At 36.9% G+C, this 25616-nt stretch overlaps 1 protein-coding gene across 2 annotated transcripts in view; it reads right to left on the bottom strand.

Moving 5' to 3' along the window:
* Positions 1 to 25616, bottom strand: part of ctnnal1 (catenin alpha-like 1) — an 81002-nt gene that overhangs the window by 7280 nt on the left and 48106 nt on the right. The window contains exons 3-16 of one of the 2 annotated variants that reach the window (XM_015372383.1): positions 24166 to 24353; positions 22100 to 22219; positions 20815 to 20904; positions 20462 to 20632; positions 18490 to 18690; positions 14408 to 14494; positions 14013 to 14171; positions 13402 to 13494; positions 10635 to 10785; positions 8624 to 8661; positions 8485 to 8535; positions 8065 to 8219; positions 5354 to 5402; positions 4758 to 4814 (exon numbers count right to left, since the gene is read on the bottom strand). In XM_015372383.1, the coding sequence (XP_015227869.1) occupies positions 4758 to 4814; positions 5354 to 5402; positions 8065 to 8219; positions 8485 to 8535; positions 8624 to 8661; positions 10635 to 10785; positions 13402 to 13494; positions 14013 to 14171; positions 14408 to 14494; positions 18490 to 18690; positions 20462 to 20632; positions 20815 to 20904; positions 22100 to 22219; positions 24166 to 24353 (1610 nt within the window). Of the gene's footprint in view, positions 1 to 4757; positions 4815 to 5353; positions 5403 to 8064; positions 8220 to 8484; positions 8536 to 8623; positions 8662 to 10634; positions 10786 to 13401; positions 13495 to 14012; positions 14172 to 14407; positions 14498 to 18489; positions 18691 to 20461; positions 20633 to 20814; positions 20905 to 22099; positions 22220 to 24165; positions 24354 to 25616 lie in introns of both variants that reach the window. The other variant, XM_015372382.1, reaches the window with a different exon arrangement.

Genomic DNA, 25616 nt, shown 5'->3' with positions numbered 1-25616 from the left:
CTTTAAAAGCTGCCTAAAAGAGCCACTTAAATCCACTCGGTGGACTTTGGGAAGGAGTTGGTCGACGGGGAGAGGAAGGAAGCCACAGAGGTTGTGTTTGTTGTGGGATATCTGCTCTTGGGAGGAGAAGAGGTGCGTGGCAGCCTTAATTTCCTGCTCTTGAGGTGTGATTTATAAGGCAGACCCAATAAGCAGCCATGCCAGACTGGGTGATGTTGGTGTGAGAGGAAGGAAACGGATCACCCTGTTAAAAAGAACCTGTTCTCTGTGTGTTTAAACTGGACAACTATACTGGAGTATCTTGGAATAGAATAGACACAGTAAAAAAGGAAAAGGGGTGACTAAACAATTGCAAATGGATTCCATATGACTCCTTAGTCTTTTAATTTATGCTAAAGACAGAGCATTGCTAGACTTTCTAAATAACACACAATATACTCTACAAAATAAAAGCCTTAACAATACACTCAGCAATTTATTGCAGCATAGGGATCTTTATCATAACACCAGTCTCCACTAGGTGTAGCAATGACAGTTGCCACCAAGTGTGTAGATGCCAGGCACCACCAGGTGTTGTCGCGCTGTTCCCCATAAGGTGAAGCGACACCAGTTGCAACCAGGTATGGCAAGGATGGCTGCCAATAGATGTGGTAGTGTCAGTTGCCACCAAGTGTGGCCACGCAGGTTCCCACAACAGTTCTCACTAGGTGTGGCTATGCCAGTTGCCATCAAGCATGAACAAGCAAGTTGCCACCTGGTATGGCTACATATGTCACTACAGGGTTTTACGCACTTGCCTGTGTTGAAGTATTCAAGTAATTTGAGTATCAAGTAATCTGATTAATCGAGTGTTATGAGTAATCAAGTAATTCAAGTGATCGAGTACTCTATGTAATTGCTTAATCTATATAATCAAGTAATCTCTGTAATCTGGAGTATGGGTTGCTGGATGGATCTGGATAAACTCAGTCAGAATTACCTATACTTTGCTGTTTTTTAATAGTGTTTTTTCAAAGCAACAGTATTTATCTTCTGCTGTAATTGCTCTGCTGCTGCCAGTACAAAGTCTGTTTTTTTTTTTGTTTTTTTACTGGTGTGATTAGTGAAATGAGGATGACGTTTGCTTGTACGTTTATCTGTTTAGAATGCACTGGTAACAAGACACACTCTGTCAACTTCTTGCTTGTAAAACCATAAATGTTTGCAGAGCTTGACAGGGATATATTTATTTTAGCTAAATAATAGAATAAACATTTCAACATAGGTTTAGTATTACATTTCAGTATGCTTCCACAAATTTCACTATTGTTTTCTGAAATGAAGTTTAAAGGTAAAGTGAAATTGGACTCACCCCAGTATCACCTGCATTCATTGCATGTAAGTAATCTGAGTATCTATGCATATAATATAAGTAATCTATATATGTTATTGTGTAATCTGAGTAATTGAGTAATCTATGTAGTTTTTTTTTGTTTGTTTTTTTTTTTAATGCATTGTTTGATAAAATTCAAGGTTGAAATTTTTGTCTAGTGGACTCATAAGGTTTGGGTCTTACATTTGACACTTATACTCACAGTAAAAGTTTCAGCTGGTAAAAGTGTGTGTTTAAGACAAATTTACAACTAAAATATCCAAAAGAAAAATGTAATACCTGTTTTGGATTTCCACCGCCATCAAAAGATAAAGAAACAGCTTATGAGAGAGGATGAAGGTTTTATGCAACTAAGCCCCAAAATCATATCCATGGTAGATTTAAAAAATAAAATCAGGTTCATTTTACCAACTTTTGCTGTTAATAAGAAATAAATCAGGTAACATTTATAAATGAATCTGTTAATTAATTTTATTTTTTTTTTTTAGTAAAACGTATCTAAAAAAAATCAGTTTTTATATTCATTTTAGAAAAATACAAAATGGGATGTTAAATTTATACTATTTTCTGTAATAAATAGCAAAGTCATATTTGGAATTAAAGGAACTGGAGCCTTCCTATGATTACAGATCAGCCTTCTGCATGTTTCTGCAGCTATTTTGATTATCTGCTTTTGATGAGCTTCAAGCTTTTAGCTGAATGTTTTGAAGGTCTCCTTGCCATGACCCTAATCTTAAGCTCCTGCTGAAGATCATTTTAAATATAATTTTTTTGTTATTATGTTTTGTTTTAATTACTTTAAAAGCCAGCCCTCTAAAGCTTAGATTGGCTACATTGAGCCCACACTAACACAAGTCTGTTAATGCCCTTCTTAGCATTACTAAACAAATCCCTACCTAACCTATGAGTGGTTAGAAGCACAATCTTGCACAGACAACAATCATGTATTTTCAAGTTATCAAGCTTCCTTCTTTCATAAGTGTTTGATAATAATATTTCATGAAGTTCCTTTTTTTAATATGTTCAATAAGAATGAGACTTAGTCAGCTGCTTTTTATTATTAGAGTTTTTCATGGTTACAATTTTTATCTGTTCTTTTTGTTTTGGAATTGAAGTCAAAAAAAAAAAAAAGAAACATTTTTAGAAAGTCTTTATGAACCCCAGTATTTAAGACCTGGTTTCCTCAATTGTTTTAACGATCAGCATTGAGAAAAAAAACAAAGCTTTTAAGCACTAACGTATCCATAACTTTTTCGCTCCCACTAAAGATGTGCAAAATCTTTTAAGTTCAAATAGAAAGGAGTGCGTTTAGAGCACTTGTATGTGATGGTAGATTATACTTTCTTTTCTCTATGTTGCTGGTTTAAATCGGGCTAAAAATGCTCTAAGTTATAAAAATTGAGAGAATTTTACAGTATGCTGGCTGTTTCTAGTGATCTACGAGTCCTGTGAGAGCAGTCACGTGATGAAACACAGCTGTGACGACAGTGTAGTCAAACGTCCTCATGCCGGTTTTAAGAACCACTACTTCACGCATCGTTTTCTAAGCACTCTGAAAGGATCGTTAAAAAGTCATTACAATGGTCTATTGTACTGCTGCCAATTGTAGGAAAGGCTTTGGATCGGGAAAAGGGATGGTTAATTATCTGAGGGATGTTGTGTTAAATTTTGATCTGGAAAGTAAATAGGTTAGACAAAAATCAACTGGACAATCTGTGGCGTCCAAGCCTACACAGCAAACTTTGTTCAGATCACTTCACGGCAGATTTTTTCACGATCAATCCTGCTCTCGCAGCATCAGTTGGACCAAGTTTACAACAGATTGTTTTCTCCGTTGTATTAGCTTTTTTTTTTTTTATATATTATTTCAACAATGAACCCTAGCTAGTTGCACAGTTTAGTATAGCCGCAGCTCCAGACGGATTTCCATATCATTATGGTCCAGGCTCCAGAAAAACAAGAACCACGATGGATAACAGTCAGTTACCGCAGGTGGTGACCCATAGCTCGAACCCCACCGGCTCGGAGCCATGAGCTAAACCGGATAACAGCCACATCCGAATGGCAATGTTTCCCACCCGGACAGCAGAAAGGATCTGGTGCGTGGACCACTTACTGCGATCGGATAACTTTGGGACCGCCTCCCCTATCCAGGCACAGAAGCGCAACAGAGCCTGCTATCCAGAACCGCCCGCACCGCACACAGGGCTCCAACACTGACCGCCAGCCTTCACACTCGTCCGCAGCAGCATGCTGCCAACCAAACCGAACCCAGCCACCACAGAACCAATCCGAGTCCTGTGATCCCCTCTTCAAACAAAAGGAAAATGTTCTGAAAGATAATGAACCTCCACCGGCTCTGCGTAAGATCAAAGAACATTTGGTGATTAAACCAGCAACCACTGCTTCATACTCATCCTCATTAAAGGATAAAAACTCCATCACAAAGGTGATTAAATATTGACTTGCTATGTAAAATGACTACTTCGTGATTAAACTGATTTCACAGCATCCTACAGCGCCTCAGTGGGTTTCATGACCGAATTAGGAATTTTGCGTCGTCTGCTATCTTAGTAAATTATTTTATGCTATAAACAACAAAATGCGGGAAATGTTTTCACTTCACTTATTTAATTTTGTACATATTCTTAAACTAGAAACTATAAGTATATGGTTTTCTATTTAAGCTTTAAATTCATGCATCTTTCACTAAAGTACCACAATCACACACTGAAGTCCTAATGTCAGTTCAAGAAAAAGGGTGGAACATTTTTAACTTTGCAATGACTCATCATGGTGGTGAGATAAACTTGGTTGTCATGCAGCCTAACTCAACCTGTTTTAAACCTTTGACCTGTTACTAACAATTTAATCATAGTTAAGGGTAAGTTTTGTCTAACATCCATTCTGTTGACCTCTCCCTAACTTATGAAGATCAACACATCTACTTTTGATGCTTTTTTATCCCTTTTTGTAGAGTGGTTAGTAGAAATTAGCCAGTTTCACCTCAAGAGAGTAATTAAATATTTTAAGTTACAAAACAGAAATTACAAAAATAAAATGTTCTAGTTGCAACTGATTTAAAGGGTTTTAGACTCATTTTGGCAGCAGTGATTCTTATTGTTTTCTGATTGAATAAAGGAGGAAAAAGAGGGGTATGATGTTTCAAGCTGCAATAAATGTGAAAAGTGCTGAGTTTCTTTAATATACTATAATATATAGTACTTAATTTAAGTTTTATAGATAGATATAGTGAAAATAATGTACATCTATTTAAGAAAAATATTATTTTATAGAGCAAATGATGAGAAATTAGATGATAGCTAATAATTACCATTTAATAGTGTGCCTAAGGATCAAGTGGAAAATATGAACTCATATTTACCTGAGAGGAAAATGTGCGAAGAGATGAACAAAGCTGAAGCCCCTCTTCAGACAGAACCTTAAAAATAAGTTAAAAACATGGAAGAAAATAATAAATTTATGTACTTTTCCCCAAAAAACTTTTTCAATATTAGCACCATTTGCTGCATTTTAAACAGATTCGTTTTTCTTATCTGTATGCATTCCTTTCCTTCCTCATTTTTCCTTTTTGTAATGTTTTTTTCATTCCAAACTGAATTAATCCCATGTGATATATTGCCCTGTTATTTTTACAAATGACTCTACGTTACAGGGGATGATCTAAGCTCAATATCATACAGCCCCTCACAGAGCTGTATCCCGTCTATCCGACACAACCAGGAAGCTTCTCCATCACATTTCCAGCAACACTGATATCGTTTTGTCATCTGCTGACAGATCTGAGAAAGGGTTAATGGATAAAAAGCTATGCGTCTGCTGACCTATTGATCTTTGTTTTTAGTTTGGTGGAACAACACATGCATTCATCTAAAACTTCAATAAATTGAGGGGGGGTGAAATACGAAAATAGGAAAGAGAGGGGAGCTGGGGGAGATTAGAGGATGTGGATGTTATTACCTCAGCTTGATGAAAAAGATCCAGTGTTGTCTTCAACAGCCCCTCCCCTCTGGGGAACCATTAATGAAAATAATAACATTGATCAGGAAGACGGACAAGGGCAAACTGCATTCAGTGACATCAACAAAAAGTGTAAACAAATCACTACATTGCTAATAATGTGCGAACATTTTCCAATCCTCAATGTATTCTTTGTAAATATTGATACCTTGGGGCTTGAGAATCTCATTAACACTAAGCCTCTAAAGAGATTCATGTGACTGCTTAGAGGAGTTTTTACAATGTACAGCTTGGAAATGATAGAACCTGCTCAGCAAACTCCAGATACAGCCCCACCCTTCTTGATTTCCACCAAAAATATATGAATAATATATTTAAACAATAGATTAGAATGGATTCAGCTCCTGCTGTAATATCATTATATTAACAGAAAATTATGTTTTTGTGTGTTAACAGATAGTCTCAACATGGAAATATGTCAAAAGTCAATAAATATTTGTTTTAAACACAAATAGAAGAACTTTTAGGAAGAATGTGCCTCAATCCAGAGATGGGGGATCTGGAGTCAGCAAGTCATTTCTATGTCATGTTTATGTTCTACCCAGCCACTGAGCCAGGTGATTCCAATCTGGTTTATCTATGTAAATTGAACTCACCAGGTTCAGTGGCTGGGTAGAACAAAAACATGACATAGAACTGACTTGTTGACTCCAGATTCTCCATCTCTGCCAAAGGTCAAATAAGCCTAAAGCTATGACCACCGTAGCTAAATTCATATGGAAACAATATTCAAATTAAGGCCTGATCCTAATCCGATTCGGAAAGATCGGAAATATATGAAATTTGTGAAAGAAAGAGGAGTTTTTTCCAACTGCCGTCCACATACACCCCTATTAGGATCTTTGTAGTAAAATAATGTCCACTGTGCACGTGTGCAACTTCAGCTTGGTTTTTCCTCTTTGCTCCTAACCTTCATTCACTGGAGGGGATGACACTAAAGATAATGTGGGGATGACCATGCCATCCTGCCCTCTAACACTGTAGAGGAGCTACAGGGGGAAATGTTTTTGGTGGTCTAAAAGGACCACCAAAAACAAAGTATGGATACAAAGATGCAACAAAGCTCCATAATGGAAAAGAAATACATCAACAGACATGACTGAAGAAGTGAAGAAAATGGAATGTGAGGTGAAGGCACAAAGAGGAGCTAAACTTGAGGATGAATGGACAAGCACAGGTTTGTTTTAAAAACAGTCAGTTTCTTCATCTACTACTTAAGCTTTTATGGAAATTAGACAGTTCTGCACTTGCTTAAATAATCTAATCTGATCGGATAATTTTATTTAGTGTCCACGTAAAAAGAGATTTTGAATTTCAATCAACGAAGGTTAAGATCAGACCAGGGAAATTTTGCTCATATGAAAATAGCTACTGTTTCCTATCTATGCTGGTGGATTTAAGTATGTCATTACATGGGTCTTAATGTGAGGAATAAAGGATATTATCGAAAGGAGTCCTGAAATGTCTTTAAAATGCATGGTTGGCTTTTGATGTGCTGTTTTTTTTTTCCTGGACGGAAATCAGTGTCCTGTAGCTTCATGCCCTCTGACGCTGTGCACCAGATAGTGTGCAGCATCCTCGACAAATCTCTGTCAACCTAGTCAATAAACAAGACTTAATACTATCATATTTTTAAAATAGTGATTTTGAAATGGGGGAGATTTACCATTAGGCAATTCTAGGCAGTCGTCTAGGGCCCAAAGTTCCTGGGGGCCCCAAAAAAGCTCTTTTTATATGTATGGTTAATACAACTATTCCTTATTTGTGCACATTAATGATGTTTTTGATAAAAATCCTGTCAGTAAAATGCCATCAGAATGCCTATAATATTAAGTGTGTCTTAACTGCTCTCCAGAACAAGTAGATTGGTAATCCCGCCTCCTGCTCTCCTCTCTCTTGTCTGCTGCCATGATTCATGCAGCTATTATTTTATACTAATGAAAAATGGAGAACAGATAAGCAGATTGTGTTTTGTCTACAGTGAAAAGAAGGGATGTTTTTTTTACTTTTACCATTGCCTTTTTGGATACACAGGAAGGAGCAATTAGATAAGTGAGCTTATTGCTTGGAAAAAATCCTTTTGAGACAGCATGAAAAGTCAGCTGAGTACAAAACATAGAGAGGAAAACAAGAAAAGAGACAAGAAGAGAGGGAGAAAACATAGAACAAATAATGTATGTCGATTCTATTAAAATTTCTGTATCTGTATAAATTTTCTGTTTTATGTGTTGTCTTCTTTATTCAGAGGGCCCCCTGACTGTCTTTGCCTAGGGCCACAAATTTCCTAAATCCGCCCCTGATTATGGTAAAAAGCACTGAAAGCAATGATGTCAATACACTCTGATTACTTTAACAGAAACAAGCATACATTTGATAAAAAGTGTCCAAGCTAATCTCCCTTTTAACAATTGTTAGATTGGACCAACTAATGTAACACTAATTATAAAAATAAAATGCTTTCATAAATATGCTTTCTTTGTCCTACTAAAAAAATAAAATAATAATAAATAAAAAACACCTTTACCAAGGAACTGGATTTTTCAGATTTACTGCACTACCACATTAGAAGTTTTTTTTTTACAGACATCTTTTCTAGAGATCCCAAAAATTGTGCGAACTGCTGCATACTGTACATGTGAAATTTCCGGTACCTTGTGAACAGGTACATGTTGTATGCCATGCTGGCGAGGCTTTGGCTCTGCCGCACAATGTCATGTTCCTGCTCCTCCCATTTATCCACCTCGGAGTCCACATCAGACGAGAGCAGTCGGAGCTCCAGTCCAAGCTTGGCCATGCTCGTCTGCTCCTGCACCAACAGAGATATAAACAGTGTAATGGAGGTTGATCTGGAAAAACACATTCACACTTGTTTGGACACTTAGATCGCCTCTGATAAACTCACTGGGGCTTCCTCTGTTAAAATGAAGAAAGGCAAAATCACTGCATATTATGAAAGAAACATCACTCATCTCCAAGAGAATGAGAAAAAGCCCTCCTGGTGGTGAAAATACTTCTGCTAAAATACGCTAGAAGACATCATGTGATTAATTGTAGCATGCAGTAAGTGCTACCTCTGCATCCAGCTTGGCAGCCTTTGCATTCTTCAAGTTAGTTGAGTGTTTCTGTCGAAAAAAAAAATATTATGTATCAAAAGGCAACAAAGAACTGCATCTATGTAACATTTTTGAGGATGGATAGTGTGATACACACCCCTGGTCTTGGTAAAGACAAATACGGCTTTTTGTCACCTGGAAGAGGAGATATAATGTTATCTTATGTCCTCATTTTTACAGAAGACTGCAGTGTGTGAACTTTTACAGATATAACTATATAGATGAAATCTAATATATTTTTATCACTATCTTTTATATTTCTATCCAGCTTAATAAAGTTTATAGCCAACTTTGTAATAAAACCAACAGGAAAAAAATCTTTATAGCATCCATTAAACCTTTAAAGACACAATTCTGGCTTCATGATGGACATGATCATTGACACGTCTGGGGCAGAGGTCAAATAATATAGCATAATTCATGTCAAAACTCTCACCACATTCCAAGGCATAACATAATCATGCTTCTTGTGCCTATAGTTTAATGTGCAGGTTTCAAAATATTTATACAGTGCAACAGACGTATTTTTGATGCTTATACAGATTCTTTTTTATCCCTTGTTTTACACAATTACAGAAATGATTATAAGAGAGAGAACAAATATAATCAGAACACAAAAAAACAGTAAATACATAGTAATTACAGTAAATCCAGAAAGCATTTATAATGACTCTTATTAAGAGGAAAATAGCAGTCAAACTAACCTTGCCCTTTGTAAAAAAAAAAATCTAACTACCCTGTTTAAATTAAACGGAAAACTATGATTTATTGTATTTTTGTTTCATTTTACAAGCCACATTTAAATGTAATTACCATCCACCCTATTAGAGGGTAGATTGGTAGACAACAAGAAGTAAGCTAATGTTTTGTTTTTTTTTTAAATATGCATTATATCCGCTACTTAAAACTTTTAAGAACAGATAAGAAATAAAGTCATTAACATTTATCAGCCGAGGAAGAGTCCAAGCAATTTGGACCCAATAAAACAACAAGGAAAGCTTTGATCCTTAATTGAGAGAGCATCCCTCCATCAGCACTTCGCCGACTCATCCATGAAGTGCAAACAGAACCCTATGGCGGTGAAGCACTGCAGGCCTTATGTGGCTCAGTAAAGCTCAAGTTAAATAACTTTGTTTTTGTTACAAAACAAATAAAAACACTTTCAACAAAAATATGAATAATAAAAAAGAAAATTCAACAATAATAATACTTAAAAAGCATAATGAAGAACAATGTTTGGGGAAAAAAACGGATTGATGAGTAAAATACTACACTTCTGCAAGTTGTGCCTCCTGCTACAAAACACAGCATTAGATAGATTTGCAGCTTTAGGGTCAAAAGGACCGTCAGTATTCGACCTTCTTTAGATTTCACTGACATTAACATTTATTTAAGAATCTAAAAAATGTAATTGTTAAAAAAAAAAAAAAAAAGTAAAAACCAAAGAAAAGTGGACTAGACTTTTTAGCACCATAAAGAAGAAAAGATTTGACTTTAGAACTTATGTGTGGTTTAGGTGATGCAGATCAAATCCAGAACAAAAAATATAGATATGCAGAGAAGAGATGAATGGATAGGAGGTTTATGGGCAATGGTTATAGCTTTGATGCAAAGTACTTCCTGCATCAGCCAAACTGGCTGTGTGTTTTGATAGAAGTGGCTTTGTAAAGTGCCTTGAGATGACTTGTGTTGTGAATAGGCACTGTATAAATAAAATGAATTAAACTGAATCATGTGATGATTCATATTGAAAAGCTATGTTCACTCGGCTCAGAATACTTTAACTTTCTATAACATTTCTGAAAGATCTCAAGGGCAAAAATGATTCATCTGGACTTTGACATATTTTTTTTTTTCTTTTAAGCAAAGAGAGAATCTAACTGCAACGCCATTGGTAGTAGTGAACAGATTTAGTCAAAGGTGCAACCCATGGATAAAACCAGTAGATAAGAAAGATAGACAAAGTTCAATCAACTATAGATCAAGATGTTGAGATTTAAGAATTGAATCATTTATTTAGACCATTTATAGGCAGGTATCTGGTGCCTGAAGGACATAGCAAGCAGCACATTTGTCGGGTTTCAAACTGATGATGATCATAAACTTACCTCGTCTTCCTTCAAAGACATCGTTGATCTCTTTCAGCAGCAGAGCCATGTCACAGAGCTGTGAGTCCCAGGCCTCACAGAACACCTCCAGGTTTTCTTTTGCAATTTTACTAGATGGATGAACGGCCAACGTCTGGGCAGCTGAGATGATCTAAGAAAAGAAAGAAAGAAATCACATCGTAAACTGATCACATTTGAACAAATGTGTAAAATCTAATATTTGTCTAAATGAGTAGGTTTTTTTTGCAAAATTTTTACTGCAGTTGATTTTCTTTGTTCAGTTTTTGAAATCATCATAGTTCAACGCAAGATGGAATGATACTTTTTTTTATTATTAACTCTTATGTCATCAGATATATTACTCTTTAAGTAGACGTCTAGATGGACCAATTAGTATTTTGTGGTCAGAGTTTAAAAAATCCAGAGACCCCAATCTGCAAAGTAAGAGTCAAAACTTAAGACTTACCTGGTCATCAAGAAGGCATAAGAAGTATAAAAAAACTAAGCTAGCACAATGCAGGAAATATATATCTGAAAGATTTGACATTGTACAGAAATGTCTGCTACCCTGATGCATTTTTCTGGGTCTTATAATACCATATGCCACAAAATTAGCATTATGAAAATGCTGCAGATGATTTAATTTCAATCTAAAGGTCTTTTTCTCTCGAAGCATATTCTAACCCCAAACACTATTTTAGCACCAAAGAAGCTCCCAGCACACTGGCTTTATCTTAGGTACCTAGTATCTTGCAATATTGGTGGTAGACAAAAATCGAATTTGACAAAGATATACAACTATGGATTCAAATCTTAAATCTTTAGATCATTCATATATTTTATGTTGTCATGATGTTGGCACAGATGACTGGTTTAATGGGTTATTCCATTCACCTATCTTGCTCTGCCCAGTTTGTAATCACTGCTCATTGTATACACCTGCTCCTGCCTTTATTTAATCTGCTGGCTCACAGTCAGTGATGCCCGATTGTTCCAGCCTTTTTGTTTGAGTTTTCTAGCGTACCTATTGTTGTGATTGCCTGATCCTGACCACTTCTGCTCTTGGACCTTTGAGCCGTGCTGTTCCTGTTTTGGATTTGTCTGCTCTGATCTGTCTCTGGACTCCTGTTGGTTTCTGCCAGTGGACTGAACCTGGATCTGTCTTCTGACCTCGTCTTCGATTTCCGCTCAGCACCTCTTCGGATCTCTGATGTTCTGGCATGGACTCCTGTTAACCTCTTCAACACTGGCCTGGGCTTCATCTTCTGAAATCTCCTGCCTTCCTTCGTGTGTTTGGATCTTCCAGCCAGTTCAATGGGCTTCAGGCTCTTGCATCCAGAACTCTCTGGGTGGCGTACACCACATGCAGTTTTTAGCCATTGGATTCTACTCCTTCTTCTGGACACAGACTGGACTCTAAAACCAGGATAGTGACTCACACCCTCTTACTTGCCCTCCATCAGATTTTTGTGGTCACTAATCTGAGTTTTCCCTCTACAGAGATTCTGGTCTTTGACGCCTTTGTTGCTGAGTTGCAGATCCGACATACGCCGATAAATGTTTTTTTGAATCACACTGATCTGTCTGCTTCAAATTCTGAGTCGTGAGTTCTGAGCCATGACATATGTACATTTGGTAATCATTAAAATAAATGTTATGATTTGGAAAACCCAGAGCTGGCTTGAGGCATAACCATACTTAACTGCTCCTTAGAGGCCCTGATCTCTTAGCTTCTGTTACATTTTATTTGATGTTTTAATTATACATATATTAAAGAATTGTTAGTCAATCTAATTATAAATCTAAGATTTAAAGAAAACTGCATATTTGCTTTTAAAAAGTGCAAAAACTATTATTAATTGTTTATTTTGTGTGGTGATATAGTAGCATCTGATGCCTGGGGTTTATTCCGACTTGTGCTCAGTTTGTTCTCAATTACCTCTCAGAAAAAAAAAAACAAAAAAAAAAAAAACAATTATCCATTATTGTTTATTTATTCCACCAAATCTGTATGTAATTGCATATAGTGGTGGCGATGTTTGTATCAGGCTCTGGTTAAACCCCAAAACAACCTTGGCCCAACCCTGAAGAAACCTTATTTCGAAAAACAACTAACAAATAAACACAAAACTTGAGATTCTTATTTTCCAATATTAAAATCTCATCTCATTCTCCTGAGCCCATAATGTGCACCGTCACGTCTCCCTAGCTGCACGTATAGTTCCACCCATAATCTGCACACATCCCACACATCCGTCACCTACTGTTTTGTATCTAATTGCCAATTACCCTGTGGGCCACCCCTGCATTAGACTCTACAGACACAGACAGAGATATCACCAGCTATAGCCTGTACTACAGCATTATTGATTGGAAGACCCTTGAACTTAGTAGCTGAGTCATTACGGTAGTGTCGCGTGGGGCCTGACATTAGCACCATGGGACAGGAACATTACATACTGCTGGATAATTACTGCCACAAGTGGTTTTCAAGAGCAAATATAATTAGATACGGAATGGGTGAACAGCGCAGTGTAAACGGATTCGAGGCGGAGAAGGTATCGGATGGAGATGGAAAATATCTCAGCTTCTTTTCCCTATCACCATCGCATTTCATTTCAAAAGTAACCATTTGAGCATATCATCTAAGGAAAAACTGAAATAAGTAATAATTAAAGGTAGAAAAGCAAATTACTCTTTCTAAAACTAAATGCCAAGTTAAAATATAGAAAAGCAGCATTATGTGTAGAAAAATGTGTTACACTACCTGTGGACCAATGACATGAAAGGTCTCCTCTGCATGTATGCAGGTAATCTCTAAAGGCTCCGTCCCCGACACATGGCACAGTAGCCGGCAGGTCTGGAAACACAACTACAACTGATAAACTCTTCATTTATGTCATTTATTGGTAAATTACAGTCACTGTATGTAAACACTATTTCAGTTCTGAAGCTGTATAAAAAAAGAACGTAAGTAGTTTAGTTCATTGTAACTACATGTAAATGAAACTGAAAGAAATTCTAACTATGTTACAATTTAAAAACTGTGAATGATAAATTGTGTGCAATGCAATCAACACAAAGACAAAAAAATTTTCAGATGCATTCATCTTTCCGAAAGTGTTTAAGGATATTATTAGTTGTACTACTGAGTTTATGAAAAATATATTATACTTAAGAGAAACAGGCGGATTTGATTATTTTATGCATTTATTTTTACAAGGAATGTGGAGAATATATCTGTATGTACTAATGTTTGGAGTTTCAGGACCTAACAAAAAATCTTATACATATTCTTATAGAATCAAAGCAATGAGTAAGAAAAATATGCTACTGACTTCTGTGAAAGTTTCCCCTATGCAGCTGAAAACCACCCACCTCTACCAGCTGCTCCTTCTGCTCAGTGAGCGTCCGCGAATACTCCGCCACTGCCTCCAGGTTCCCTTCGGCACCAGCGGCTTTGAGGGCCCTCAGAGGCAGATGCTCGGCGTGAGCTTTCAGCAAGTCGGAGGCACGGACCACTGCGACCTTATGGAGCTTGTGGAGGGGGAGGGAGAGAAAAAGGGATGAATGATTTTGCATGATGAAGTCGACTTGCTGGTGTTTTAAGCAAGGCCCGAGACAGAGATTGGCAGAAGTGACAAATGGAGTTGACAGGAGCAGATGAGGTGAAGTGTGGAAATATTAAAAGGAGAAAGCCGAGCTACAGGTGCTGAACAGCTCACGTCTCTGTTTGGGAAGTTCTTTAGCTCTGGAGACAGACTGCGGCTCACCTCTCGTTTCAGGTCACTGATGCTCTGGCAGGTCTTCAGGATTGCCACCTCCAGCTCTTCTGTGGCCTCTTTGGCATGTACAGACTGCTGCTGTGATGATAGACAGAAAAAAGGATAAACATGTGCCACAAACACAAACAGGGTTACCTGCATGTTAATCTAAGAGAGCAATACAAATATAATGAAATGGCAGACCTTTTTTTTGTGACATTTGTGAGCAATCTGGTGAAGATGCAAAAGGCCTGAAGAAATTATATAACCCACAAATGCTATATAATTATTTAAATTTTAGAGTAATTAACGGAAGCTAACACCATCATTGACCATCTAAAACCTGGGCAGAATAATTATTTGAAAAATGCTGTCCTATCATATAAGCGCTGCAAAACCTGGAGACTTTTCAAGTCTCCACACGACCTTCAATTGTGGGGATTAGATGAGGCACTACAGTACAATTATGCAGCTGCAGGCTCACTTTGCAGACTGCAAAATGTTGACAGAGAAAATAAGCATAGGAGCTCACAACCTTTTTCAAGCATGTTGCTTTTTCGAGGCCAAGGAGGCTCCTGCTGAATGCAACAGAAGAGTATATCATGTTTCCATGTTGGCAGACTGAGCTTTGGGAATAAAAAAACATTATTCAGGTGAGTTATCATGCCCTGTTGTTCCAGGAGAGATGGTAGAAAAGAAAGCAATGAGCCTAATAAAGAGAGTGAAAGGATGCCCTTTTTCTGGTGATTTCCATCAGCAGGCTGCACGGACAGAGATCTGCCACAGATAAAATACTGGTTTAGCTTGATAAAAATGGATTAACTTAGGTAAAAAACCAGAACAGTACGATAAATTATGTATTTGGTCGATACAAGACAGAAGATATAAAAGATTTCCACTTCAAACCTCTAATCTAATAGAAGTTAGCAGCCAAAAAATTATTTGTTGTTGTAATTTTGATTTGTGAATAGGTGTGGTTTTATCTGTTGGTTATTGCAATACAGTAAGTAAAACACCAAAATGACTAAAGTGTAGAAAAAGAAAAAAAAAGAATTTTTATATCTGAAGTAAATAATCTACATACTGCATACATCAATTTGATCTTGAAATAGGAAAAAAAAATATCGGGAAACTTAAACCCCTTCAATACCAAACGACTTTTGAAGTCTTTAGGAACCCTGTGTTGATTACTGCAAAATGTATATAAGCACCTCTGAGTATGTAAAATATTTGTTTCTAGAAACAGCTTGAATTTTCCATTCCTAAAGCCCTGAGGTGTGCAAGTGGCTTGCTTTTCTTCTCGTCTCCCAGAAACACTCTGAATCCTCAGCTTCCTAGCTGATAGAAAACTCATTATGGTTCAACATGTGCATCAACTCTGCAGCTTATTATCCCTGTGTAATGTCAACAACACAGAAAGAGGCCTCGTTATATCCACATTACTGTGAGTTATCGACAGGAGGACTATATAGACAACATCATCATGTTAATTTATTGGTAGATTATGGAAGATGTGAGATGTTTCCAAAACGGAGGGTTAGGATTGAGTTCTTAATATTTTTTAACATAGCACGTGACTTTTGCCATGCCTGAAATACGACGCATCCATCTATCAATGTAGAAGCCACTTCTAAAACCGAAAAATTCAGAAAGATCTTAAGTTTGAAAACAATTAATATGAGGGCTGGAAAATAAATCCCTATAAAGAGGTATTTGGGTATTTTTTTTGAGCAAAATGTACCATTGTATCTAATCTGCTTAGACTGCAGATTATTCATAAACACACATTTCAATTGTAATCATTGATTTCCTTCCTTTGTTGCACTTCTCCATTGGTAGTTAGGGTAGGAACTAAGGTCATATGTTGAAGCAGCACTTTGTAATGCTGGCCCAAATGTAACCACAACACAATCACACTCTTCTGTCTTGGGAAATAAACTCCTTCCCAGTACAGTTAATCTATTATCTGTTGATGACTTGTGGTGTTAGTCGACTTACAAACAGTGTAAAACAGTGTTCATAATTAGGTTTGGGCACTGAGAATCAATTGGAACTTGTTCTAATATACTAAATCTCCTGGAATTATACACATTTTAAATGTAATTTACCTATATTCCATTCCCAGTCCACTAACTAGAAGAAGAATGTGCAAATACCAACAAAGAGTAATCCTAGGAAGAGTGTGCTCCACCATCTTTTTGTATTGCATTCAACAGTGTGGCGTTACCTAAGCGACCTGATGGCTCAGGGCAATACTTGATAGGATTATATCATGCAGCAGAAAATGGTGCATGACCACAAACAATAACCCTCCGGAATCAAGTTAAGAGAGCCCAATTTTAGTTATCACCGAGGGAATTAGTTCAACCTGCATTCTGAGAATAAAAATGACTTGAATCTAGATTTTCCAAACTTACCAAAAACTTCAACCTTAACTTTATTCATTGTTTTTTTTTTTTTTTTTGTTGTTGTTACATTTGGGATTTGTTTCATATGGCCTACAGAACAAAGTACCAAATAAAATTATTAACCTGTCAGTAAAAGTAAAATGACTCACTGCCTTGCCTAGTTAAGAGGAACTGAAGCGTGTTGAGCAACACTGGACAAACTAATTCTGGGCAGGATACATGATGCACTGCTTTTAACTCCTGCTTCTACAGCCAGCCTAACACCACACAGCTGTCAGAATCGGCTATGCTAAATAATGAAACACATCTTGCAGTATAAGAACCTGCAAAGCTTTAATGAGGTTTTTAAAAGTAAAAGTACACATAAAATTGCAGTCCCCTGAAAATAAAATTCCTAATATTTATATAGTTTAAAGCCTGTATGTTTACATACTGGTAAAAAATTACCCTGTGAAAATTAGTAGCAAAATAATATTATTTCAATGTGAAATTTTTTATCCAGAAAGAATTTTGAGATTAGCATTTAAAACGTTTTCTCTTCCAATTCCTTGGGGGATTTGGAATCACTGTTGGCTACTGTAGAAGCTTGAAGGATTGCAGTTGCATTTTTTGGCCAAGTTCATGTGTAAAAATAAGAAATTTGAATCAAAGTCAATTTCCTTGATTGTGCACACAGACTTGGTTAATAAGGATGATTGGGATCTGACCATTTTCCACAGACAGCCAGGTTGGTTTGGATCGTCTTGTTTGCCTACATGAAATAATTCTCTGTCAACTGATTTAGTAGGTAGTCTGTTTATCTTTGATGACAAAATGTATCTGATTAACTGAAACATTTTAACTGTGAAAGAAACACAAAAATGATGAAAAAACTAAGAGCCAAACATTATATTGCCAATATATATATATATATATATATATATATATATATATATATATATATATATATATATATATATATATATCATCCTACACCAGAATCACAAACATACCTATCATACTTAAAACCCCTTTTTGTCAGAGTAACAGCATCTTTTGATACTCAGCTATCCATTTGATCTTTTTTCTTTATAATGGACTGTAGTGGGATGTTGAGGTGCATTTCCTATTAGTCTCTCTTGAAAATGGGAAAGTTAAGGGAAAACATTTCAAGAGAGGCAGATATTTGTTTATCTACTTCAGTCTGGAAATGAAACTCGTTCAATGTTAGTCATTGAAAATCAGGGCAGTAAATACAATTTTACATTAACAGAAAATACAACAAAAAACACTTGACCCCTTAGTTAATCTACAGAATAAGAATCAAGTTTATTGCCAAGTAGGTTTGCACTTATAAGGAATTTGACTTGGTGTTGATGGTCCAGACAAATCTTGCTAACAGGCATAGCTGGGAGATATAAAAAGTGTATCTAAAGCTTGCTGTTCAAGAACTGCAGCAAACCTTTTAGCGTGAGAAAAAATTTAAACACCTTTGCACCATCTGACTGATTCTGTTTGCCAACTCAAATGTTAAATCTTATTTTTATCAAGTTTTTATTAAGATCCATTTTCCTTCCATTGAAAACATTTTTCCTTCTAATTAATAATTATACAAACGTATTACAGACAAGAAATTGTCTCCCTCCCTCAGATTTTATGTTCATTTTCAAACATATCTACAGCTATTGTTGTAAGCCAACGTACCGCCTCAATCCAGGCGTGCACCAGCTGTTGGGTGTCCTGGCGGGCAAGCTGGCACATGCCAAGAATGGCCTGCCGCTGCTCGTGACTGGTATAGGGCGAATCGGTAAAGTCCTCTGTGCGCTCCACCAGGGCCTCCAGCTGACCGGCCATGATCTGCGGTGTTGAAGACTGCAGGTTCTCTCGAAGGCACTCCACACTACACTACAGGGTGGGGAGCAGGGTTCGTATAGAAGAGAGCATTTGAGTCAGATATAAGCAAGGAAAAACACTTTCTTAAACCCATATATTGAGGGGAAGAGATTCAACCCTTTTACTTTTCTCATAATTACTGTAAAAGCAAGAACCAAGCTAATGCATTTTTTTCTTCCCCCCGCTCCCTTAACAAAAAAAATACATTTTTTTTTTTCAAAAAAGATGACTTTAAGAGCACCTGCTTACATGCTGAATGATCATCAGTTTACATAACTTTTTACTAAAGTCACCCATTAAAACGCTGTGAGAACTGAATTATAAGCAACTGCCGTCCTAGGCCTGTCATTAAAATACTTTCTTCTTTTTCTCTTTAGGAGAAGCCCTCAAAGTGCTTTTATGCAGGCTCTTTCTTCTGTGAGCAGAAAGAGCAGATTAATGAGAGTGATGAAGGGGTTTATGTTGATTTGCACAACTGTAATGACAGAACTACAAAGTGAAGAATGTGTGCTTTACAGTTCTGATGCTTCAGCTCAGGCAGACGCAATAAATACAGGAGCTGTTATTCTGCAGTCCCGGTCAGCTTTAATATTTTAATATTTTGCAACCTTCCATTCACAAATTAGAATGCATTTTACATGGATTTTAGTTCATAAAATGTTTTTAAAAAATTGAATTTATGGCAAGAATTCAATTTCAAGTTCTGTGCTAAAAAAGTTTTTTTTTTTTTTTTTATGGAGGTCCTTTAGGGTATGTCTTTATAGGATGTTTTGCATCTTTACACTTATTGTTTTAATATTCTTTGTAACATAGCTCCAGAAATCTCAGCAACTTAATGGAAGCTCTGGCACTGTGTGTTTAACATTGTTGTGCTGCTGAAAGGGGATTCTCCAATGCGACCTAACATGTTTCCTTCCAGGATCCTATGGCTTGTGGTGAAGTTTAAACAGAACCTCTAATGGTATTTATTCATCAAAAGCTTTATTTTACTTATTCATAAAGGACTACTAAATCTCTTGCTGACACATTCTCCCATCTGAACTCTGGATCTCAGCAGCTCTTCCAGCATCAGAATGGGCCACTTGGTTGCTTCCCTAATCGTGCGGAAACCCTGAGTTCCTTTAAATCAAGACTAAAAACACATTTGTTTAGGATTGTCTTCGACTGTTCTAGTTAAAAAGTTCAACTGAAACATCATTAGTTCAATTCTTTTTTTTTTAGTCCAACTGTTTTCAATGTTCTTTCTTGTTTCTGCATTTTTTTTCCTACTTGCTTTGATTCTGTTTTATTTTCCTATATTTTAATCATGTAAAGCACTTTGCATTGTCTTTGTACTGAATTGTGCTATACAAATAAATTTGCCTTGCCTTGCCTTGCCTTTCCTTGGACACCCTGTCAACCACAGGTTGACAGCTTTATCTTGTTAGGTTTGCAGTTGCACCATTTCTATTTTCAGATAACAGTTTTCTGTTTGATGTTGAAAACTTGGGATATTGTTTTACAACCTATGCTTTTTAACGTTATCCCTGACTCATCAGTTGTGTTCATTGGTTGCCATGATTTTTTGAATCTCTAGCATTATACAACAAGTGTCTGAGGTGTTCTTATGCTATTTTAATGGGCTGCACAGACTTTATTTAGGAGTGACATAGCAAAGGTGGGAACATAAAAGCCAAAAATGGAAAAAGTTAAATGGATATAAAGACATTTATGAGACACTGAGTAATCTCCAGACTTTATTTTACAGGCTGGCAGATATCTGTTAAACAAAATGAATTTGTACCTTGAAGTCTTTGATGGTGTTGTAGATACTTGTAGGCAGAACCTTGTTCTCCCCACAGGTCCGTGCCTCTGTGACTATCTCGATGACCTGCTCCAGGGCACAGCGCATTCGGTGGAACACGGCGTCTTTGTTGATCCTCGCTGACTCACAGTCCGGGTGCCTCAGGCAAGTCTACGGAGGGAGTTGGATGTGAAATGTCAACCCCTGCAACCTAATCTTCCCTCTTATTCGTTTCTCTTTTAGTTAATGTGTTTTGATGCAATTACTGCACAGATTCAAGCATTTTGGAAGTTGGAAAAGGCGTAAGAGGCTTCAATTTTTAAGGTGGACAAACGATCTGAGGCCACTTATACCTTAGAGGCTGTGAGGAGCATCATGGTGCATTTCTCCAGCACTGCTCGGGCTGCTGCCATTCTCGCCTTTTTCTTCTCATCTTTCAAGTCCTACACCACAACCACACACAAACATAATGAAAACATAATGTCTTTTCTTTCGGTGAAGACTTTTTAACAACTCTGTCTGAGGGACACGAAGCATAAAAAGTATCCTGCTCAGTCACCCAGGTATAATCTGGATTTGGCGGCAGGTTACAGATGTGCAACTTTGTGGGTTGATCTTTACACAAAAGAAACAATACTGGCATATAAAAAGGAGATCTGTTTATATCACTCTGCATGTCTTCTACATAGAGATATGCAGATTAAATTCTAAAGATGCAGCTGAACCAACTCCTCTGCAGGCACTTTGCCACATATTACAAAGACGATGTGATTATCTGTCATTATGTTTGCCTCTTTGCTCATCTGGTTTCAATAGCTGAGGATGTTCTCTTTTATTTAAAAAAGGGACATGCTATTTCCTGTGTGAAAACGGGGAGTGCATGAGTAGGAGTAAATATGACAAAAAAGTGTCAAATGATGAGGGGAAGCATTAGCAGCGACGTGATGTGCGTATCAAAACCTGAGCCGGTCATGAAATTCAGACAGACAGATGTTGGATCCACCCTCTCAGTGTGAACATCGCAGCTGCTGTGTTTCACATCGGCTTCTGCAGGCAAAGCGCTTAGGCTGCAGGGGCTGAATGTATGCATCAAAGTAGGATTAGCAGTCCTCTGGCAAAATAAAGTTTAGAACCCAGAAAGTTGAAAAGCGTTTCTGGGGCTTGGACTGAATGTTTTGTTTTGTAAATGGCCTGAAGACAGCTAACAGAAGGTGCCGTACAGCTTGTAACAATACAGAATAAGGAGGTAAATAGTCTTCGAGGAGAATGAGTCACAACTGACCTGTGCTTTGCTGCTGAAGGCTGGTGAGGCAAATAAATATGGATTTATGCGTTTCAGAAAAAAAAGCAAGGTCTGAAAAATCCTTTTTTATTTAGATATTTTTGAAATATCTAAATATTTCAAGGTTGTGACATTGACTTTTTCAGGATTTGCTGCACTTCATTGTGCAGAAGCTGCAGATTTCAAAGTCCAGAGTTACCACCTTATCTCTGGGATATGAATTAATGAAAAGTGCAGTTTGGTGCAGAGCATTTGCATGAGGAAACTAAACTTTAACGTTTAGTTTCTTCCTACAGATGCTTAACTAAGACTCAATTAAAAATGGAATGGAATCTCATAAATGAATTGCTACTCACATTCTGTCTGTCTCCTGTCAGGTGAGCGAACTCAACCATCTCGTTGCCAAACTGACTGAAAATCTGCACAAACTCCTGGAAGGTGCTGACTCTTTCCAGTTTGTCGAGTGTTACAAGAACCTGGAAGGAGAGAGATGATCAGAGAGCGATGATGAATTACACATATGTGTTTTGGATGGAGTAATTAGCAGGTACCCAAAACCCTCGAGAACATTTCATGCAGTGCTCACATGGCAACAAAAAAAGGATTCTGCATAATATAGAAGTTGGATGATGGATGTACAACATACAACTGAAACTGCAACTGAATATATTTTTACATTCATTTTCTTGCAAAACATAACTAAGAATGTCTGTAATGAACAGCATGAAATATGACTTAAATGTAAATTGGGTGGAATTTGGAAATAGCTTTTTTCTTCGTTTTCTCATTTAACCATTAAAAATCTCAAAAACAGCACACAGACTGTGATGAATACAGTTTAATAGAAGTTTAGAGCAGCGTTAGCTTATAAGACGAGAATCAAAGCATAGATTGTTTTTACTAAGCAAATTTCACGTAAACATTCACCTAAAACTTAAATGGGACTGCTGACCCTCTATCGCAACACTCGATACTATTTCTCTGAACTGACAGGGGTTCAAGGATATCCTTAAGCAAGTCAGGAGAATCTATAGAGATCCAAGGCTTTGGTTGGAGAATCTGTAAATAATCCAGGAAAACAATTTGTTGTGCATTTTAAGACTTGTAGAGGACATAGCTAACATGTGGAAAGAAGCTCTGGTCAGATTCGAACCAAACTAACATGTTTAATACGTGGAAAACACTTAAAAACTCCCCTTAACACACTATCCCTGCTGTAATACATACTAATGGCAGCATCATGTTGCAGGGTTGCAGAGACTGCCAAAGACCCAAGACTGGAACAGAGGGTCTCCAAATCCAGCTTCAAAGGTCACTGTCCTGCAATTTTCAGAGACATCTCTGATCAAACACACAGGATCAGTTATCTGTGTTACTTCACCAGCATGCCATCAAGTTCTGCAGGTGCTTGTTTATGAGTCAGCATTTTGATTCAGGTATGCTGAAAAAGGGCTGGTATCTAAGAGAACCAGGACAATGGAGCTGGAAACCTCTGGTTTAGATTAAAGCTTCTACATGTGTTGAAATGACCCAGTCAAAGCCTTCACTTAAATCAAATTGAGAATCTGTTGCACCCTTAAAAATCTGTGTTCACAAACACTCTCCATCCAATCTAGCAGAGCTCTGAATGGAGCAATTTGGCAGCGAAACAGGAAAAAAAAATCTGTTTAAGATTGGCAAAGTTGGTAGACAGACTCCAAAAGATTTACAGCTGTAATATAAATGCACTTCAATAGTCAAGACATTTTCGAAGTTATTTATCTTTTTTTCTCTATTTCAGAGTCCTTAGAAAATAAATCATTCATTGTTATCTGAATAAATAAAAAAAAAATAAAAAAACAGGGAGCCTCTTACAAAGAACTGAATTATATTTACATTTCTACTGCTGATTGCTGCTATAATCAAAGAGATAAAATCCTAAAGTACATATTGAAGTTAGGCAGCCAAAAAGCTGTATTTTAGTTAACGATTAGTTTATGTAAGTTGGTAATTTAGTTGTTAAGGATATGCTAGCTGGCAGCACCAAGGCAGCAGGGGCTTTTATCTGCGCTGTGTAAAGAGGAGGAAGAGATCTAATTGTGTTTGCCAGTAATGGAGAACAGAGGGCTGAAGACTGTCTGTCCGAACAAAGCAAACCAGTCATGATTAGGTCCCTGTTTCCATTCTCAGCCCAGTCTGAAACAACATCCATATCACACTGACTGCCTAAGAGCATTTCCAGGTACCAGGGTGAGACATGGTCTCTGGCAGGGTGTTTTTATGTGGTCACTAAAAGTGCTGCTTCCTTTAAATTACATCCAGAGTATTTTTCTTTCAAAGGGGGGACACTGTTAACCTATGTGGAAAATGAAGGGACTGGATTTCCTTGTTACGTGGATGAGGAAAATTCAGTGATGTTCTATTTCATTTCAGGATACCTTACCTTGTTGCGTGACGTGATGATCTGTTTGATGACGATGCGATCAGCGAGGACGAGGACTTTAGTGACTGATGATAGGAGCAGGCGGGCAGCCTTTACCATTCCGGTCCTATCACTGAACACGGTGACACGCCCATCTGTCTGGGGCTGCATGGCTGATCCTACATCTGTCAGCTGGGCTATTGCATCACCTGGAAAATAATGATATTGAGGTCACTGACCATATTACACTAGAATAGCCCATTTGCAAATATCTCTTTGCAGCCCATCTGCAAAGAGATATTTGCTTCTCATGTCTGACATTATCCCTGTTACTTGTTTGCTTTTATCTGCCACACTTTTTTTTTCCTTCCACTCAATTTTCTATTAATATGATGAGAAACATAATCTGTGAACTGCAAACTTTGTTAGTAATGACTATTTATGGATTATCCTTCTTATGGAGCGCGTAAATCAATGTCTGCTAAACTATTGTATCGTAAGGAGCTTCCCTTCTTAATGTAAGCCATAACAAAAAATAAAAAATAAATATTTGGTTTGGATTTCATAAAAATTAAATAAAAAACAGAATTTTTATGTTTAATGGCTGTTGGCTATAGTATAGACAGTTTAAACATCCATTTGTGTATAATGACTCTATGGATGAATTTCACTTTAACTGAAATAAATATTAAAATAAGCTTTTTTAGTAAAAATCTACATTATTGGAATGCAATAGGTTGTATATATAAGATATATAAGAAATAGCTTGCATTAAGTCCATCTCATTCTTTTGGTTCTGTTTTTTTTCCAAATATGTAATCCTATCAAGTGGGGGCAGAAAAAAAATGCATAATTTCATTTTCAGATTCATCAACATATCTTACAAATGTATTTATTTTTTTATAATTCATATTAAAGAACTGAAATGAATCGTGCATCTCTTTTAAAAGTTCTTTCTTCACTTCCACATAATCAGCTCAAACAGGTTGTATCACATGTGCATAATTCCTAAAGTGAGTCAAACTGAGCTATAATCTGCATGTGACGACAGCACCTGAGCAAATTCAGATAAAAAAGTTGAGCTGAGAAAAGAATACTTTCACTGGTTCATCAGAAGGCATACTAAAAAGTTTGGAACAGAGAGATTTATGTAGCTCATAGTTTTCCACTTCCATAGGACATTGTAAAATAAAGAAAATGCTACTTTCAATCTGAAAACTACAATGTAATTTTTTGAACTGGAAGATGAGACACTCCCAGAAATCCTCATCAAAACTCTGCTGCAAGACGGCTTATGATTTTTAAATTGATGTAGTAGCACTTTCAGACTGTCAACTCAAAGCAACTCAATACAATTAGGAGGGCAAAAAAAACAATCTTCATAATTTAGAACTAAGATGACATGCTAACTCTTAGAAAGCATAATTTAGAACTAAGATGACATGCTCTTAGAAAGCAAAAAAAAAAAAAAA

Source organism: Cyprinodon variegatus, unplaced genomic scaffold, assembly GCF_000732505.1.
Source record: "Cyprinodon variegatus isolate N-32 unplaced genomic scaffold, C_variegatus-1.0 Scaffold71, whole genome shotgun sequence".
NCBI classification, from domain to species: Eukaryota; Metazoa; Chordata; class Actinopteri; order Cyprinodontiformes; family Cyprinodontidae; genus Cyprinodon; species Cyprinodon variegatus.
Note: the sequence above shows the minus strand (reverse complement) of the source record. Positions and strands in the feature narration are given on the sequence as shown.